This window comes from Lactuca virosa, chromosome 5, assembly GCF_052849685.1.
Source record: "Lactuca virosa cultivar CGN04683 chromosome 5, Lactuca_virosa_CGN04683_v6, whole genome shotgun sequence".
NCBI classification, from domain to species: domain Eukaryota; kingdom Viridiplantae; phylum Streptophyta; class Magnoliopsida; order Asterales; family Asteraceae; genus Lactuca; species Lactuca virosa.
The window spans coordinates 418,476,770-418,497,390 of record NC_136430.1 but is presented as its reverse complement, the minus strand read 5'-3'; the positions used below and the strand labels follow the sequence as shown (position 1 = coordinate 418,497,390).

Genomic DNA, 20,621 nt, shown 5'->3' with positions numbered 1-20,621 from the left:
TTCCTTGCTTCAACTCCTTTGCTCTTTAAGCTTTTCCCTCCTAGCCAACCTTCTTTCCAAGGCTTAAATCACACCAAGAAGAGTACCACACGAATTAGGGTTTCACTGAGCTCTCAAAGACTGTAAAGAGGCCAAAGGAGGCTGAGGCTCCTTTAAATAGGGTGCAAAACCCCGGGATTTAGGGTTTCATCTGCCATCTCCTACTCGTCGAGTCCCTTCATGGACTCGACGAGTAGGTCAGTAATCACACGATCCCACCCCGCTGCTACTCGACGAGTAGGGCAACCAACTCGTCGAGTAGGACTTAAAACCAAGTAACCTTTTATTTAAATCCATACCTGAGAATCGGGGCGTTACAGTTGTTTTAATGTAGATCTAATGATTTTATCATGTTAGACACCTGGTTGACTAAATTATTGCATACATGAACACGAATGGGTATTATGTTACATTAACAATATTTGTGTATGATGTACATGCACCAAAACAATGTGGTCCCAATTGTTTAAAAGTTACTCAATTTTTGCACATTAAAAGGGAACATAGTGGTCCACTCCTGCATATTCCATATACTGATACACACTTTCACAAATAAAATAAGGTAAAATTATACAACACTATTCATTATAGTAAGGGCAAGAAATTTACAATTACACTTTCCAACTACATATTCCATTAACTTACATAAAAGAGTATATTACAAACTGATTTCTAGGACCAAAACACTACCAATGAACCTAGAATGAATCATCCAAAAGCTTACATTGACCCCACTACCATAATCTAACAAAAGACATGCATATAGGTTGGAATTATACATCAACCGTACAAAAGACATGCATCTTGGTTGGAATTTTTACACCAACCATAAAAAAGACTTAAAAGTTATGTTATCACTTCCATAACTTTATGACACACCAAACCAACCCTACAAAAAAAGCAGATACAAAGCAACACCGTCCACATCAACCAACCTCTTCAACCTTGGAATCGTAGCTTCATGATTAGCCACAAACCTTTCCAGTTGAGCAACTCTTTTGTTGTTCTTGGCCTGGACAAGCAAACCCTCCAAGGACTCCAATTCCTACTTCATCTCACACAACTTCTCCTTGTAGTATCCTGGTTCTAGCCAAGAATCTATCCAATGGAAGAATTTACATTTCTTCCTTTGAGTCATCTATCCAAGTCAAAAAGAAAATAATATTCAAACATCTCAAATCGAACATTAAAAATCAAACATCAAAGAAATTTAACAAATTTCAGCTCAAAACATTCACAGATCAATCACCGCAAGTCACCAAACATCATTGATCAAGATTTCAACTAACCTAAACATCATAAAGTAAAATCATACAAGACAGTTACCAAAATCCAAGCTAACTTTTATCACATTATAAAGAAATAAACAAATATTGATCAAATAGGAGAGTACTAGTAAGTTGGGACAGTTCAAAAAGCGATGTGCAGGTTTTTTTGTCGTCTACAATGTCCTTTCCGGTGCTTCCAAGTCACAATAGCATTTCTGCACTTCGTCCTCGTTACCAAAGTGGGGAAGGGATGAGTTGTAGGAAGAAGAAGACGACATTGTGCAATAATGGTTGAGTTGTGTTAGGGTTTTTGGGGCTTCGAATACGGGAATAAAGGTGAAGGAAGTGTGTCGATTAAGGGTTTCATATAATAAGCCCCTGATGTCGTGTCATACACGAGGGATGAAGCTTCCAGGTCAGCCTTGCCAACGAAGCGTCGGAACCGGCTAAGCCTTTAAAATTGAGGATAAAGGCATAATTGACAGGTAATTTGAAATTTGAGGGATTATGTAACATTCGATTCCAGGTATTTTCCTCTTTGGTCCTTGAAGTTTAAAATTTTTGCGAAAAGGTCCCCTCGTACGCTAGGCGTACATTTAGGTACGCTTAGCGTACATGTACGCTTTTGGCTCGGGGAGCTTAGCCACATACGTTGGGTGTACATAATGTACGCAGGGTGTACGTAGCCAAAGACTAAACTCTAATTTTTAGGTCATGAGCCCTATTTAAACAACATTATGGCCTTTGGACACTCACCCTCATCAGCCTCCACTCTTCATTACGTCCCTTCTAACCCTAGTTCACCCTCCTTTGAGTGTTGTTGAGCTTTGAAGTGATTTGTGGCATTTTAGTGTGTATTCAAGAAGAAGAAACTTGGAGACCAAGCATTTGTTGAGGTTGAGCTCCTAGATCCAAAGTCTTCATCAACTTTGGAAGCTTTTGAAGGTAAAAAGTCATTACCTTGATGATTCATGTTGATTGTTAGAGTTTAGAGCTTGTTTATAAGTTTATTTGGTCCCATGGGTTCTTTTTGTGAGTTTGGGCAACTCTAGAAGTTAGAGGTGTTAGATCTCAGTCCCTTTGATGTTCTAGATGCATAAAAATGTCATATTGATGGTTGATATGAATCCATGCATGAATTTAAGTCCTTAATGTGAGCTTTGTTGGACAAAAATGGATGTTGGGTTCCATTAAGACATGCTAAGGCATAAAGTTGCCAACTTTACGTCTTAGAATTCCATAATGGTCGAGATCTTAAAGTTGTATTGCATGGTTGTAAGGATTAAGCACCAAATGGCTTAAGGTGGCAAGCAACTCAGTATGCTGAGCGTACCAAGGGGTACGCATCGCATACTGGCAGGCGGACGAGTACGCCGAGCGTACCCCTCTCAGTGGGCTTTTGGACTTCGGTTGGGCCTTGAACCTTTGGGCCTTAGCTAGTTTTTAGGCTTTGGCTTGTTTAGAGTAGGTGCGCCTCAGAACTCTGTTAGTAGGCCTTAAGTTGCTTGAGTTGGGCCTTTTAGGCCTTAGAGTCCATTATTGTGTTTTAGGGCCAAGGTTGATTAGACCCATTATGGGAAAGGTAAATGGGCCTTTATCTTATGAGTTTGGACTTGGGGTTTAGGAGCACGATTATGGTTTATAACCTATCTCTGATTAGGGTATTGTGTATATTCAGTGTGGGATCTTCCGGTTCGGTAGCCAAGCAATTAGTTATTTATCAGCAGACTGAGGTGAGTTTTCTTATCAATGGGTTGAAGGCACCAAGGCTGACCCATTATTTGTGATATAGGGTGTTAGCTATATTTGAGAAATGTGTATGAAAGACCAGGATTTGGCCACTGACAACTGTATGAAAGACCAGGATATGGCCCCTGGCATCTGCGTGAAAGACTAGGATCTGGCCCCTGGCAACTGTATTAAAGACCGGGATTTGGCATTCGGCAGGAAATTGTTTGTAAGACTATGGTTTGACCCATAACACTAGCTTATTTATGTTTGGTATGTGGTACTTTGGGGAAACTTACTAAGCTTTTGCTTATAGTTTATATTTGTGTTTTCAGGTACTTTTGGTACTAAAGAGAAGGGCCCGTCGTGATGACACAACATACACTCCTCACTATTTTCCGCACTTTTGATATTGTACTCTGATGATTTGACATTATTGTTTTGTGATGGTTTTAGAATAATGTGATGATTGTAATTCTTGTTTTTAAAATGAAAAATGTATCCTGGTTTTTGGGTTGTTATAGACTAATTGTGCAAAAAAAAAAAAACTTTAGTGACCAATCCGGGATAAAGCCAAAACTTTGTTGTGCTACAATGTCAATTTCCCTTATTTTTATATCTTTATATGCTTTTGTATATTTGTTCCTTTTTGTTGGAAGTTTTCTACAAAGTAGTCTATATGCCTTATGGTAGATTGCAAAATACTTTACCTCCTTTATACCCCATTTATACCTTATGACAGGGATCTCGAACATCCTACCACATTAACCATTTTCAACTCGTCTGATCCTTCAATTTTGCAAACCGTCATATATAGATGTACAATTAGTAAAACCAATGGCAAACACTTCAAATACAATGACACTAACGCTTTTGTATAGGGGTGAGCATCCACCGCCCACTCTGGACCTGAAACCTATATAAGTGGAATCACCTCGTTACAAAATTTTGGAACCAGAATAGAACCGGGTCCGGTTTTGATCTTAAATTTTAAGAAGTGGACTTATGGATTTTCTTATATAAAATACTTTTTTAAAAGAAATTTTTGAGTTAGATTTTAGATGTAATTTTAATATCCATTATTTAATCATAACTTTGTATAAAATATGTTGAATTGGTATATATATTTATCTTCTTTAAGTATAAGATATTATTAGGAAGGTTTTTAGACCTTGAATGTGATGTTATAAGCAAGAACCATATCAAGGGATGCAAGTTATGACTTATGAGGACAACTAATGTTTGTTCTACTTCTCAAGATAGAAAAAAAAATCATGCAAGAATATTGATGAGGGTACCCGAATCCAAAACAGTACACATGCAATTTGAATTACAACAATTTTCATTGAGAAACATTAGATCCTAAAAGAATTTTCTTCATTTGATCTACAAAATCTTGCATTTGTTCCCTTGAATGTGTTGGAGATGGATAGACACAAGCACAATCCAATTCACCATCACGAACCGTGTCAAAGATTGCAAGTGAAGGACTCACACCATGAACAGAAGCACAACCAATGCAGTCAAGCAAACCAATGTCCTTGTGAAACTGACTGGAGTTTTGAGTTATTGGCTCTTCAAATACAGAAATGAGTGAAGTTCTCAATGAAGAAGAAGGGGTCAAACCAGGGTTGTCAATGGCTTTGCACATCAAGAAGTTTAAGTCAGCCATGTCCGTGAAGTGCTTATTGTTGTTCTTTGCATTTTCTAAGGCCGAGTAGATTCTTTTTGCTAGATCCCACAAATCTTCCCCTCCCTTCACATCATGGGAGTTTAAGATGGCAGAATGGTAAAATCCTACATCATTTGACAAATTTCAAGTTAATGCCAATTATTTGTTATTTGTTATGCAGGACACAATGTGTTTGACCTGCATTAGACTGAGACTGATACTGATATCAATGTATGACAAAGTCTGTCATGTCATGTCATGGAGAGGAGAGAAGATAGATACTATCCATCCAATTCTACAATCAAAGAGATTACCAATTTAGTGTTTTACCAATATGATGATCACTAAGAACTGGATCAAGAAGTGCACGACAATCAATGAGTGTTGCAAGTAAATACTTCTCCCATTTGTCATCAGGAAGGTTTTTAGAAGCACGAGAAGCGATAAATGCAGCTGCTGTTAACACAGCATATAGTTTGATCTTTCTTGATTTGCAGCCCTGAAAAAAGTCATGTCATTAGTTAACTGATATTAATTATTGAGAAGAAGACATTACAAATTTGCAGATCTTGGATCACCTGGAAAGTTCTATTAACTGGGATGATCATTTTGATTAGCTAATATTGGGAAGAAACAAGTTCAAGATCTATATACCCAATTGAGTATAGTGGTTATATATGTTATAGGATGATATGATATAAAAGGATGAAATTTAAAGCAATGTGATTTGAAAATAAGAACACTTGCCCCAAGAATCTGCTCGGTATCTTCTAATCCGATCTGCATCCTCACATATTGAGTCGAATCGGGCAAACCAGTAGCTTTAAAATCCAAATGCGAAAATCTGAAAGAATTCACGGAGTACCCAAGCATGTCAACCCCACGAGCCCAAAACGGTTTATTAGCTTTTCCGGCAGGTATGCAATCTTCGATCGGCAAACCCATACCATCTTCTTTCACTAATTCCTTGTCAACGCATCCTTCTCCGGCGGCAATTAACCCCAATAACTCCCTCAACAAAAACGCCGCTGCTGTTCGGTCACACACACCCGTATGCAACCGCAGGACCACCGCCCATTTCTGATCCGGCAAATTGTAAAGGCTCGCGAACATCACGTCCTTTTCAGTAACCCGATTGTCTTGATTGCGCCAGGCGTTTGTGTTCATCTCGTGCTCGAGCGCTTGGTAGTATGATTGGGCAAGATCGGAGGTATGGATTTCGAGGGGGGTGGAAGCGGAGGGGGTGAACAACAAGAAAGTGTTGGTGGAGGGATTGGATCGGAGTTTTGAACGGAGGATAGGGTGGGAGTCTTGGAGTTTCTGAATGGAGGCTTGCAGATGCGATAGATTGGGAGGTTTGGAGAAGAGTAGGGCTAAGGCAGTAACGCCGGTGCCGCCGGGAACGGCTCTGCACCAGCTGTACTCGGTGCCGCCGACGGAGCGCGACATAGCATCAGGCGAAGATTCTGTTGACATTTGGTGTGATGGAGGAGGAGTTAGTCGGAAGAAGACGACAGATACACTAATCGGAGATTGAGCGTTTCTGATTTTCTTGTAACATCATGAAATCGAAAACCTTTTTCAATTGGGACAAAAAGAGGAGGGTTAAAGTCATATTTTGCCATCGATTATCACCATTTTACTTTTTAAACCTATATTTCTAAATATATATTTAATTAGGATAATCACAAAAATACCAAATGTTATTATTGAATATTGGAAAATCACCCGAGGCGTCTCCAAAAATTGGATCATGTTATTAAAAAAATGTTACTTTTTTAATAAACGGAAAACTTATCGGTTGTTTGCTGATAGGACAAGACTTCAAATATTTAAGACATTAGCATTTTTGACTAACATATTAAAAAAAAAAAAAAAGATGTACTCTATCGGATATAAATTGGACTTAACAGTGTTTCAGACTGATATTACTCACATTCTGTCAATTTTTTTTTTTTACTTGCATGTTTGTTTGTTAAGGTTTTGACATCCTTATCTCAAGCACCATATATATAGTTTAAATTCTGATAATAATTACGTTGGCAAAAAAGCCTGGCGGTAGATGGGTAAGTTGGACGAAGGTCCCGGGCCTCGTTATGGTTTGGGGCCCAAAATTAATTCTGTATCATATTATATATAATTTTTGTTAACATATTCAACAAAGTTTTAGTAGGTGAGTTGGTTTTAAGAGATTTTTTTTAAACGCGGCATGTTATTATAATAGTCCAGGTTCGAATCTTCCTATATGCAACTTTTAGATTTATATACATTTGCTTTATTTTATTACTAGACGAATTCTCGCGTGTTGTGCGGCGCAGGTTAAAAATATGGGTGGTGATATTGCCACGGCAATTTTTGATAGTTCCACTGAAAAAATATGAATTGACAGTTTTGCCCCTATTTACTTAAAAGAAAGCAACCTGTTTTAGTTTTTCAAAACGCACACCATAAATCCAGGATAATAACTGCTCCTATACAATAGTATTTTTTTACTGAAAGAAAATTATATTTTCAAAACATCTTTGTATTCCACCATAATCTCACATCCCATGGAGGAATCGTTTGGAGTTTTAGAGCGTGATCATACAAATTAAGAATTGAAAACAAATGAACCTTAGTAGCTTCTGTTTTCAAATAAGCATCCCATATCTGGAAGACCACTTTATATCACTCAAAGCAAAGGAGACCTTGTCATAAATATACATCAGTAAACTACCTTTCGTCACAGCCATGGCGACAAAAGGATTGGATTTGATTGATTTTGTATTTCCCATATTAAGGTTCAAACTTTACCACCATGTAGCCTTCTTTATTCGTTTGTTGCAATGACAATATCACCTCCCTATATGTATTCCCTCATCCTCCTCGTATTGGAATCAAATCACAGCCCTTCCTCCGACATGGCGAGCAAACCCGGTAACAACGACGCAAGCTCCAACGATGTCAAGGCTAAGCATATGTTCACCGGTGTTTTGCAATCGATAACATCTATGCTGCTTCTCTATGCTAAGCAAACGATTATAGCTTCGAAAAAGTTGAACAACAATACAAAGATCTATCTGGGGATGCCGAAGAAACTAATTTCCTCCATAAGCAACAAAGCTATCAAGTTGCGCCACCGGATGAAGAGAACATGAGAAGAAGGAGGTGAGCACGGAGGCGACGGGCTGACGGAAGGAGATACTGATAGGGGATAAATATCAGCCCCTGTATTTCTCCGGTGTAATCTATTATGACGAAGACGGCAACCTACTTAGTGAGTTACCCATTCGAGTGCAAGTCCGTTTCCGGGATATGTTTGTACTCCGGCGACGTCCAGTTGAACCTCAACGCCTGGGCGAGAATTGACGTCTGAGTGATGTTAGCTCTGTTATGTAAAATACTCGTTTTTTGTTTTACGGTGAGAATTTCGTAGGTCAAATCCCAATTCTGATATCAGCTTGAAGATCTTGTGTTTTTTTAGGGAAACATTGGTATTTCTCTCTCTAAAGTAAAGAAGGGCAAAATTGTCAATCAGTATTATTTTCCAGTGGAAGTATAAAAAGTTTCTGTGGCAATATCACTTCCCTAAAAATATATTGTTATAATATAGTTTTCAGACACCTTTTAGTTAATTCGATTCATCAATTTAGGTTCTTTTATTATTATTATATTTAATGTTTTCCTTTTAACTATGTTAAAAAATATATATTGAATTTTTTTAAACATTATTTAATATTTTACTTTAGGTTTTAAATTTTACACTAAATTTTTAAGCTTATTTGATATATTAATGTAAGTTATTTATTTAACTATATATTGAAGTTAACAAATTAAGTATATCATATTGATAATTCACAAATTCTTCCATTTATGATAATGTTTACAACTAAAAGCATATTTAAGTTAATAAATTAAGCATATTGTAGGGAAATATGAAAAGTTGAGAGTTTCAAATGAATGTGGTGAAAGAAAAAATGTTTCATTTATAATATAGTATGATATGATATGATGATTATAGTTTTAATTTTTAAGTCATTGTGATATATACAATTATTTGATAATTTTATAAATCGTTTAAAATTGTGTAAATTATATATCAAACGTATGATAATCTATATATAACGGGTAACAAAATGTATGAACAAACATATGAACTACAACTTTTAGTAACATAAAAATAAAAAAAACATCTATTATAACATTTGTATTAAAAAGATATATATACAACGAATAATAAAAAATATGAAAAATAAACACTACAACTTTTAATAACATAAAAACACTAAAACATTTATTATAACATTTATATTAACTTTTCATATTTAAATCGCAAATCTCTTCAAATACATTAATGTTTTTAACGAGCAAAACTTTACAACCTTATAAAAGAAAGGAAAATAAAAAGTTATTAGTGATTACTAATTAATAATCATAAGTTAAAAACTCTTGAGTTGTAACTAATAAATATACATAAATTAGAAAACTCTTGAATTGTAGTGTGAGTTTCAAATGAATACGTTATTTGGAAATGTGTATTATTATTATTATTATTATTATTATTATTATTATTATTATATTCGTCTAAATAATTGATTTTGATGCATTATTTTTATCCATTCAATTATTAAACATAAATATATTTAATTATAAATTTATAACATACATAGGTGCATATATATATATATATATATATATATATATGTTAAACAAATCACATATAATATATATTTTCGTAAATGTCATATGTAATTCTTGTCGTAGTAATATGGATAAATTACTTTCATATGAAGAACATATCATGATAAGTCATCATAATTACATATCAAATGTTAAAAATTATGTTATCTTTTTAAATATTGTCTTGTAAATATGTTGTGTAGGATAACCCAACAAAAAAAATAGAAAATAAACATAATCAAAATAGAAAAACTATAATCAAATAAATAAGAACATTCGGTGGTTGAATATATAAATAAAAATGTTACATAAATATACGTTTAAATCAAAAGAAAAAACTAACAGTCGTCTACTATGCTCAAACAAAAAACAACCTATATTCGTTTTCTGAATCTTCTTTCTTTATTTAACACCATTCAACCATAGAAACTTGATAACAATTCTTCACTAACCTGCAATCAAAGTGTTTTTCTTGAAAAAGAATGCTTCAACTATATGAAAACTTTTGAATCATAATATCTTCAACCAAATGACGACTTTTTGTAAGAAAAATGTACTAATATAACTACATATATAATGAAGGTGAAAGGGTGTGAGGGTTTCAAATGCATGAGGTGTTGAGCTTATAGAGTGTGTGATTTTCTTGGAATAGGATTATGTGTGATTAATTACTTTGAAGGTGAAAGGGTGTGGGGGTTTCAAATGCATGAGGTGTTGGCAAATTTTTATGGGGGTTTCAAATGCATGAGGTGTTGGAAAATTTTTATGGGGGTTTCAAATGCATGAGATTCAAGAAAAAATGCTAGCTTTATAAGTATGTATGATGGGGCTCATTTTCTTCTACTATTTTTTTTAATTGTATCGTACTTTTGTATCATACCTCCTAACTTAATTGAATTGAAATCTAAATTACAAAAATGTTTCTTATATTCTTTTTCATTATACATATATTATCCAAATTATAGAAATTCTCTTGACTTTCTTTTTTTTTTTTTTTATTTATTATTTTTTTACAAACCATGCAAACACTTATATCATTTAAAACTATTGTAACATCCATAAAATTCATAAAAAATTTAAACATTTAAACAAACCCAAAAACCATCTTTGTTTACAAATTGTTTTCAAAATGAGTTCAATATCAGAGTAATCCCAAAATCATAAAACAAAACATGAGGAGGTGCAGGATCACGCATTCGCATTCCCGCGATCATCTGAGGTACCTGAAACATAATCCAAAACTGTAAGCCCAAAGCTTAGAGTTTCCCCAAAATACCAATACATAACAAATAGCACAAATATAATAACAACATGCAATGGGTCCACAGCTAACAGACTGGATTACCCCCGAGCCCACAACATAAGTCTGGCTTGCCCCCTGGGCACACAGCTTATGTCTGGCTTGCTCCCCGGCCTGATCAGTCCTCGGACTGAATACCACTAAGCCCTCAGTACGAGTCTGGCATGCCTTTCCCGGCCCTCAGCTCGTATCTGGAATGCTCATGAGCCCTCAGTATGAGTCTGGCATGCCCTTCCCGGCCCTCAGCTCATATCTGGCTTGATCCAGGGTTTGTTGGCTACAGCACGGAGCTAACAACCTCAACCCAACCCACACAATATGTCGACATATAACAGATAATAACATATTCGGATAAATAAACAGTATCACATGTAGTCCTACAGATCTACCAGACTAGCATATCACGAGTAGCATGCATATCAATTCCATACTCATCATATCAACAATATCAGGTTATCAAACCAAAGGGCCGACCTTGGTGCCTTTGACCCGAAAGTACAGTGATGAAAACTCACCTCACAAGCAGCATATAACTGATAAGGCCCGACTCTGAATCTCATCTCACAACTCAAATGTCTACAACCACCATGTGACCAATTCCATCAAAACCCAATAATACCCAAAATACCCTTAAATGTCAAACTTGGTCAAACATGGTCAACTCAAGGTCAACTGGTCAAAATCCATAAACCCACTGAGTCAACCCAGTCGGGTCAACCCAACCGAGTCAACCCAGCCGAGTTAACTCGCAAACAGCTTAACCATGCGAGTACGTAGGGCGTACTCCGGATGTACGCGCAACGTACAGAAGCTTCGCATTGACTGAAAAACGGGTACGTTGACCAAGTACGCGGGGCGTACTCCCTTCTACGCGGGGCGTACCCTCGCAGAGTCCAAAACATCAATAAGTGCTTAATGGCTTAAGCACTTAAGCCCAAACTTCATATCCATGGTCCAAATACACCTTAGAGTCATAAAGTCTCCAACTTTATGACTTTAGACGTCCAAAAAGTCCTTAATACATGGTCTTAATCCATTAAGACCTTCCATAAGAAGCATGGAGAGAAAACTAGCTAAAGGGACCTTATTTTTATGGCTTAGAACCCTTCCTAGGGTCTGAAAGGACAACCCAAAACGTCCAACACCAAACATGCACAACAATGGGACTTTTTGGGACAAAGGAACATCATAAAGCTACCAAGATGAGATCTAATCAAACCAAGCATAAAGGTAGCAACTTTTTACCATCTGGAGCTTCCCAAGAAGATGATGATCCAAGATCCACAAGCTTGCTTTCCATTCTAGACTCCTTGATGCACTTCCTTCTCCTTTAAGCACACAAATAACACACTTAAAGCTCAAAACACTCTCTTATGGGGTTAGGGTTTGCTAAGAACGACTCAAGGGCTTGGAGGCTGAAAGGGTGAGGCTAAACGATCCATAAAGGTGTTTAAATACTCCTCAAACCCTAAAAATTAGGGTTTCACCCGGACATTAGTACTCCCATCGTACATATGTGTACGCCCAGCGTACTCACATGTACGCCCAGCGTACAACTCTCGCTCCCAAAATTACCATTTTGCCACTAGGGCTTCTTAGGGCTACATCTTTATAATCAAAGGACCAAAATGACATACTTAAAAGCAAAGGAATGATTTGAGAATACCTGAAAACCCGGGATGTTACAACTATAGAGTTTTTATAGCCAATTTTTTTTTTAATTGTATCATACCTTTGAATCATACGTCCTAACATTAGTGAATTGAAATATAAATTACAAAAATGACTCTTATATTCATTTTTCATTATATATATATATATATATATATATATATATATATATATATATATATCAATTAACAAAAGGTTGTTGAACAGGAACCTTTTGTGGTTTAGAATTTTGCGACACTTTTTTTTTGGCTTTTAGACATTTTCAACAGAATTTTTAAAATTATACACTTACCTCCCTTATTATCTTCCTTCTACGTCTTTTTGTTTTCCACCGCATTGTCTCACCAATCAGATGCAACAAACTCCTTCTCCAACCTTCTTTTTGAGGTTTAGAATTGTGCCACAACTTTTTTTTTGGCTTTTAGACATTTGCCGCATAATTTTTAAAAATTTGCACTTACCTCCCTTATTATCTTCCTTCTACGACTTTTTGTTTTCCACCGCCTTGCCTCACCAATCAGATGCAACACAACTCCTTCTCCAACCTTCTTCTACCTTCCTATTGAGTTGTTTCTCCATTTTTGTTTTCTTTGTTTTCTTCATTTCAACCTACCCCTTGTCTTCCCACAGCTTCCAAGAATGCTAAGAAATTAATATTGTTGCTCAATTGAAAATTTCAAGGGTAAGCAACTAAGATGTAGTTTGTGGACCATCTTCTTAAATTGCCTTCTCTGTGGGTACCATATCTAACAAAGTGGTCAAATCAATTGCCTTTTTGCTTATGTCGATACAAATGAGTCCAACAAAAATAATATGTCATGTTAGACTCATTTGTACAATTGTTGATTTGAAGATGGCTCATGTGAAGGCACTTTCATGTTGTTAGAGGCTGAAATAATTAAAATTAGGGTTTACACCCTGGCTGCATACACCCAACGTACTCAGAGTATGCCCAACGTACGCAAGCAATGGTCAAAATTACGAAATTGACCCTTAGGGACCAACTTTGCAAAATAAGCACCAACCAATGGTCAAATTGGAAAATACTTGGAAATCAGGATGTTACAGATAGAGAAGATGACGAGTTGGCATCTTTTGAACTGTCACCTAACATCGAAATAAACCAAGAAGCAATGACAGGCGGTGAATGTAGCGAGCATAAAATAAATGAAGGAGATGAAAGGAATGTAGAGGAACCAATGGTAGTCGAAACCACTGGTACACCAGGTCTCGACGGAACCTCTTGCTCCACAGAAAATCATGATCATGAACATACGTGCAACATGAGAGAAAAGTGAACCAAAATCTCACCGAAGAAGTTTAATGATTTTGTAGTAAAGCTTACTCCTTCGATAGACCATACACGCCCTACTAGCCATCAAGCATATTTGACGGTACACTTTCTTACTAATTATATTTCTTCTGATAAGTTCGCTGACAGTCATAAAGCTTTTCTTGATGCTATCAGCTCAAATGAAGAACCAAAGTCTTTTAAACAAGCTATTCAAAATGAAAATTAAATAATGGCTATGAAAAATGAGATTAAAGCTCTTGAAGACAATGGTATGTGGACCCTTGAGGAATTGCCAAAAGGAAAATGTGCTATTGGATCAAAGTGGGTGTACAAGATAAAAGACAAGCCAAATGGTGAGGTTGAAATGTACAAATCACGACTTGTCGCAAAGGGGTTTACGCATATGGAAGGTGTTAATTATCATGACACATTTACACCTGTTGCAAAGCTGGTAACTGTTAGAACCTTGCTCACCATTGCCACAAAGAAAGATTGGGTTATGCATCAAATCAACGGAACAATGCGTTTCTGCATGGAGACCTTCAATAAGAGGTCTATATGAAGATCCCAGATGGCTTCTCAAACAAAGAAGACACACGAGTTTGCATGTTGCGAAAATCTCTGTATGGTCTTCGTCAAGTGTCGCGAAACTAGTACCCAAAATTCACCATATCACTCACAAGACTTGGTTTCTAGAAATCAAAGGCTGATGCATCGTTGTTTATTTATAATAAGGGAAAAATCTTCGTTGCTGCCCTTATTTATGTTGACGATGTGATAATTAAAGGAAACGATGTAACGCCCGAAAATTCAGGCTACACATAATAAGTAATAATTACTAAAATTAAATCCTTGAATAGAATAATCTATAATCGTATGCGCTGTAGACTATATAATACAAGTTTCGTATTAAGGAAAAATAGGAAAAAACAGCCGAATGACCCGTAAATCGTAAAAATAAGTGTGTCGACACACACACACACACACACACATATATATATATATATATATATATATATATATATATATAATATTTTGAGAGTATACGTCGACGTGATCCCAAAAATATAAATTTCATAGAAATCTGAGTTCATATGAAGGAGATATGAATTTTATACGATATAAAAATCAACCGCATAATTAAAAATTATTAACGTCAAAAGATACGAAGAGAATGATTGAATTTTGGGTAAAGTCACCGAAATAAAAATCGTAGTAATCTTTAAGATAGAAATTTTGGTTAAAGAAACTCCAAAATCGGAGTCCGTACGAGAGAGTTATGATTTTTGCAAAATCATTAAATCTTATAAAAATAAGGGCTAAAAATAAAATCAGAATTAGCTAATGGAATCTAAAAAAAGTTGTAGATCTCGTCGACAGCTTTCTGGGGATATAAAGAACTTCAAAAACGGAGCTCGTATGAAGAAGTTACATAATTTTCAAAATTTGCGTTTTGTAGAGCACGCGGTGCGCGACGCGCGATCTAGAAGGTGAAAACGCTGACCACGGAGAGCCTGGCACGTGGAACAAAATGGTTGGGGATTCATCACCTTAAAATGCACGGCGTTCACCCCTTTTGCATGCCCTTGCACCCCAAAATCGACTATAAATAGGGGGCCAAGCCTCATTCTTTCTCCCACAACTTCCCAAACACTCTCTTTCAATTTCTTTCACTTCTAGCCCATTTTCACTTAGTTTTAGCCTTCAGCGAAGCCATACGACCTCTTAAGTAGTAGTAGGCTAGCGAGTAGAAGCTCTGCCCGTGCAATTTCCTAACTTTTGTTAGGAAGAACCTCTATAAATTAAGCTACACTCTAGTCTTTTCAGTGTAACTTATATTTATAGTCATAAGTCATTATTATGAACCTATAAATAAGATTTATCAATGATTCCAAGTCATAATATAAACCGGCCCGACCGGAACCGCCCCGAACCAGAACCGGCCCGGTAACCGAACTTGGTGGAAAATAGGAACTGAACCGGATCGTCGGTTCTACTGGTTCCCGGTTCTTGTCGTGCCTTCAATGTTGGAACCGGTCCTCGAGAAATAGCAACATACGGTTTCGGTTTTTGCTAGTTCTACCGGTTCCTGGTTCCAAAAATCCACAAAATATTTCTCGGTCTCGTCCCGACCGGTTCCATCGGGTTCCGGTTCCGGCCGGTTCCCCGGTCCAAATGCTCATCCCTAGGCGAAACTCTTCCCAGATCACCAGTCACCCACCTAAGACAGGTGAGTGCATAGTCCCTTTCATGAACATGATGTAATACAAGTATTAAATTAAAGAATTAAATATATGATGGGAATCGTGTATGAATTATATGCTTGTTGCCTGTATTATATGTTAATATATGTATATACTGTGCTATGTGCGAACCAGATAAGGTTCTATTTTATGTTAGGATTAAATAGATAATATCATATAATTGTATTAAAAGTAGCATTGCTGAGAAGATAAAAGAATAATAATACCTAATGCTCTATAGGGAATATAAATACACTAGAGATAGGTTATTGTCACCAAATTATAGAGTTGGTATTAAAAGTTAGTTACAAACACTGTAATCTAGTCGGGGGATAAACTTGGACTCATGGAATATACCTAGCTCAATTAAGTTTGATATAAGGTAGTCTCATTAGGAGAATGTGCGTAACCTAGGAACGGAGAGTAAAGTTCTGTTTCATGACACTATCAGGTGTCGATGTACGGTAGCTCCGTACGGGATGACCAGAAATGGTGGGTCCCAATCAGGCAATTGTTAGCGGTATGTATGGTCACACCACAAAGTAGGTGACAACACTTGATCATTCTAGACGGTCTTGTGAATTACGTTGCTAGTGTGAGCCCATTACTCACTGACGTAGATGAATTGGATAACCATATTCATCAAATACTATGACGGCGAGTAAGCCTTTATGACTTACACCAACAAAGGAATCCCGTAGCCATGTAGTCAATCTTTTAAAGGTTCATCAGGCGAGATAATTTCTCCCTGATAATCTTGGACTAGGATCTGTGAGGATCGGTAGGAATAGATATGTAAGAATAAATCCTATATAGATTTAGTATGGTAACGGTGGGATTTGCGGGTCTGATAATTAAGGAATATTATCATATAAATATCGTGGGATTGAAATCCCTATGTATCTCACCAGGTTTCCCAACCTGACCCACTCATTTTATATGTATCACATGTATCAAGGATTAAGCTAGTGGACCTTGATTAGGATGTTGAGTGATTAAGAGAGAACCTGTAATAGTATTCAGGACCATCAGGTATTTATGTTGTAACTTTTGTATCTGTATTGATTATGACATCCTTAGGGTTTTAACATTTTGGAAACAAACATTTGTAATTAAAATGATTTTTTGTATTGGGATTTTCCGCAAATATAAATAAATGATTTTAAAAGCGTAAAGAAAAGTTTTAATTAGTTCTGAAAATTAGAGGATGTCACACACGATGTGTCAAAAATTGAAGAAATGACGACTTTTCTTGATCAATAATTCAACATTAAAGATTTGGGTCATTTGAAGTATTTTTTGGGTGTTGAGGTTGCTAGAACAAGTGAAGGTATCGTTCTTCGTCAACAAAATTATACCCTTGATATCCTAGAAGATTGTGGACAACTAGGATGTAGACCTAATTTATTCCCGATGGAACAAAATCTGAAGTTAGATAAAAGTGATGAAAGTCCTCGCATTGATGCAAGCCAATATCGTCGACTTGTTGGAAGATTAACTTATCTACAAGCGACAGGACCAGATACCGTTTATTCGGTTAATATGCTCCGCCAATTTGTCCATGATCCTAGACAAAGTCATATGGATGAAGCAGTCAGGGTGTTGAGATACCCTTAAATGACACCAGGACAAGGAGTTTTTATTCCTAAATATGGTGGTCTAAATCTCGTTGCATACTGCGATGCAGATTGGTTTGGCTGTACGTATACGCGATGATCACGGACTAGTTTCTTTTTACTTTTTGGAGGAGCACAAGTTTCCTGGAAGACGAAGAAGCAGTCAGTGGTGTCTTAGTATTCTGCTGAAGCAGAATATCGGGCAATGGCGACCACCATTAGCAAGATTTTATAGATGTGTTGGTTGTTAGGTCTATTACAGGCATAACAACATGGTCTGACACCGTTATTATGTGATAACCAAGCTGCGAGGCATATAAAAAAATAACCCAGATTTCCATGAGAGGACAAAGCATGTTGAGATAGATTTCTATTTCGTTCGAGAAAGAGTGGAATCAAGAGAAATTCAGACTTGCAATATTGACACAAAGAATCAAATTGCAAATCTTTTTACCAAAGGTTTGGGCAAAGAACACTTATGATTTTTACTTGGCAAGTTAGGCATTCGAGACCTTCATACTCCAAGTTGAGGGGGAGTAAAAGATTTATGTGTTATTAGTCTAGCTTATCTTTATACGTTCTCTAGCTTTTATCCTATAAGTTTAGGATTTATCTTATTTTGTTTGTGCCTAGTTTTTAGCGTTCTGTTTTGAATAGAAGATAAGTCTTTAATGTAATCGTTTATATACCCGTTTTGGGTTGATTGAATGGAAGTAATAAGAATTATTAAATTCTTCATGTTCAAAGATGAAGATGTATCCTTTTATTACTATTTTGTTTATAAACAATTTCAGGATGTTTGTGTTTACATGATCATCAAACCAATAAATATGAAGACAATCTCTTAGGTATTAATGAATATTACATGATGCATTTAGCTGCACCAACAATGGGAATGGAAGTTAGAGACGAACTGTTTTCAATATTATGCGCCCACACTTGGTGCTGACATTACATATAGAGAAAGGTCTCTTGTTATTCATTTACTGAATGATGAACCTTCTTGCTATTAATTGACTGGATAACGAGCCCTCTCCCAATGTCCCTAAAGATGTTATACCTAAAACTCAATAATGTTTATATATTTTTGCTGTGATTCCCACTCAGGTGAAAGTGTGTTTCAGACTAATATTTCACATGAGTGGTCAAATCAGTAGTAGAAATTTATTCAAATTTTTTGGACAATGATATAGATTATTTAGGAAAAATGTATTATGTATGGAACTTTATTATTATATATAAAATTTTGAGATTATGTAATTTAGTATTACATAATAACTCGTGTGTTATTTGATGTCAAATTCCTTAAATTATATAGAACAAATGTCAAATAATATAAATAATAAGTCACAATAAATTATTGAAATTAATACATACATATCACAGTTCGAAACAAATGTGTACATTCTACAACGGTTCCCCTACAAAGAACGTTTGTTGACTTAATTTATTCAAATAAGCTAGGAACAAATAGCTACTTCTTAGAGGGTCACAACTCACATGAAATATTAATCTTGTACACACTTTCACCTAAGTTGCTATTGAACTAAGAAGTGTATATAAATTTCTAACTCTTTGGTTGTTTTGTTGTCTTTTCTACCATCTACAAATATAGACCAGCTAACTAGTTGTTTCTTAACTTTTATGTCATCTTCCAATTGTTGGCCAAATCATATGTGAGAACCTACATGTGTGACTCTTTTTAGACCAACTTTTTCATTAAGACTGACTTTCTTTAGTTTGAGATTTCATTATTGCAAATCATGTGTTATAATTTAAAGACATGATAATGCCTAATTTTCTCTTCTTGACCGGATTTGGCGATCAATCAGTCACCCGATAGGCTCTATTTTGGACAACTCTGTGCTTAAAACAACGTTTCACCCATTCGCTAGGTCGTTATTCTGAACCATCTGTTGCATGTCTTTGACATGAAAATCCATCGTGGTTGTGTCGATGACATTCTACAATGATACGTTACATAACTGTTTTATGGATTCCTAAAAAAAAATTGGAATTACAAATCACAAAAATGGCACTAGTAGATAGACTAAAAAGGAGAAAAAGTATTTTATAAATCATAATATAGTTCAAAAATGCAGAAAAAAAACAATTTTCAAAAAAAACTTTTGTCAGAATATACAATTTGAAAAAAGATGAGGGATTTCTAATATTATGAAAAATCAATTTTTGTTTGAATAGTTTTATTTTAGAAAACTAGGTCCGAAAAATATGGAAATTGTTGAAAATAATAATACATAGTCAATCTCATATTTATTGGTTTGAAATGAAAAGTTATTGTTGATGAAGGGTGTTTTGTGTTCAAAATATATTCTCTTGGTTGTTAAGTGTAATTGCAGGGAAAAAACGCGGGTCAGATGCTTGGGTCGGTTCTCTTCGGGTTTACACCATATCCATGTGACTGATGTATAAAGGAAGAGAGAGAGTGAAGGGTCGATCGGTTCTTATCTTTCAGTTCAGAGTTAGGGTTAATAGTTTAGGGTTTCTTTCGCTTCTCTCTCGCTTCTTGAGTGTGATGTTCATCTGTAATCTTTGAGAATTGTTTGCTCTTGTTATTTTGAGTATTGGTTCAGGTGTGTATTATCAGTTTGTCTGATTAGATTAGGCTGAGAGTGTTAATTCGTGAGAGTAGATTAGGGTTGTGTAGTGAGTTTTCAGTTGTAAGTACATGAAAACCTTCTGTTTCTTAATCCTCTAATGATATAAGAAATGAAGATGTTGGGAAATTTATCTTGTCTGATTTCAACATGGTATCAAAGCTGTAAGGCTCGTGATTCTTGATCCTGACGCTTCGGTTGTTGTTCGTTCATCGTTTGGTGGTTCCGTTTTCGACGATCTGTGAAAGGTATTCTTTCTTGTTCGCTTAAGTTTTTTTTATGCGATTGAACCTCTGTAGGTTTAGGGTTTCATTTGTTATTTTCCCTAGACTCGAATCTGTTTTATGAGATCCTGGTACTGCGAGTTGTTTGGTTGATCTTGCAGATTGACGAGATTGGTTTCCTTGGTACTGCTGTTGCGATTTTTGGATTAAAACTCTGAAGGTTAATCGATCAATCCCTCTAATCTGAAATAACCCTCTTGGGGTCAGATTTCATCACCGATAAACCCTT

The 20,621-nt window shown here is 35.9% G+C and overlaps 2 protein-coding genes across 2 annotated transcripts; one reads left to right on the top strand and one right to left on the bottom strand.

Annotated features, from left to right (window-relative positions):
• Positions 1-4,295: 4,295 nt before the first annotated feature.
• LOC145112413 (GATA zinc finger protein) lies at positions 4,296-6,323 on the bottom strand. The gene is made up of 3 exons (XM_079048575.1): positions 5,455-6,323; positions 5,038-5,206; positions 4,296-4,832 (listed from the first exon to the last, which is right to left on the bottom strand). The coding sequence occupies exons 1-3, from the start codon at positions 6,181-6,183 to the stop codon at positions 4,378-4,380; spliced, it is 1,353 nt and encodes a 450-aa protein (XP_078904701.1). The 5' UTR covers positions 6,184-6,323; the 3' UTR covers positions 4,296-4,377.
• A 7,537-nt stretch (positions 6,324-13,860) lies between these two features.
• LOC145114048 (putative mitochondrial protein AtMg00820) lies at positions 13,861-14,193 on the top strand. Its single transcript, XM_079050059.1, has one exon. It carries the CDS (start codon positions 13,861-13,863, stop codon positions 14,191-14,193), a length of 333 nt encoding a protein of 110 aa, XP_078906185.1.
• The last annotated feature ends 6,428 nt before the right edge of the window (positions 14,194-20,621 follow it).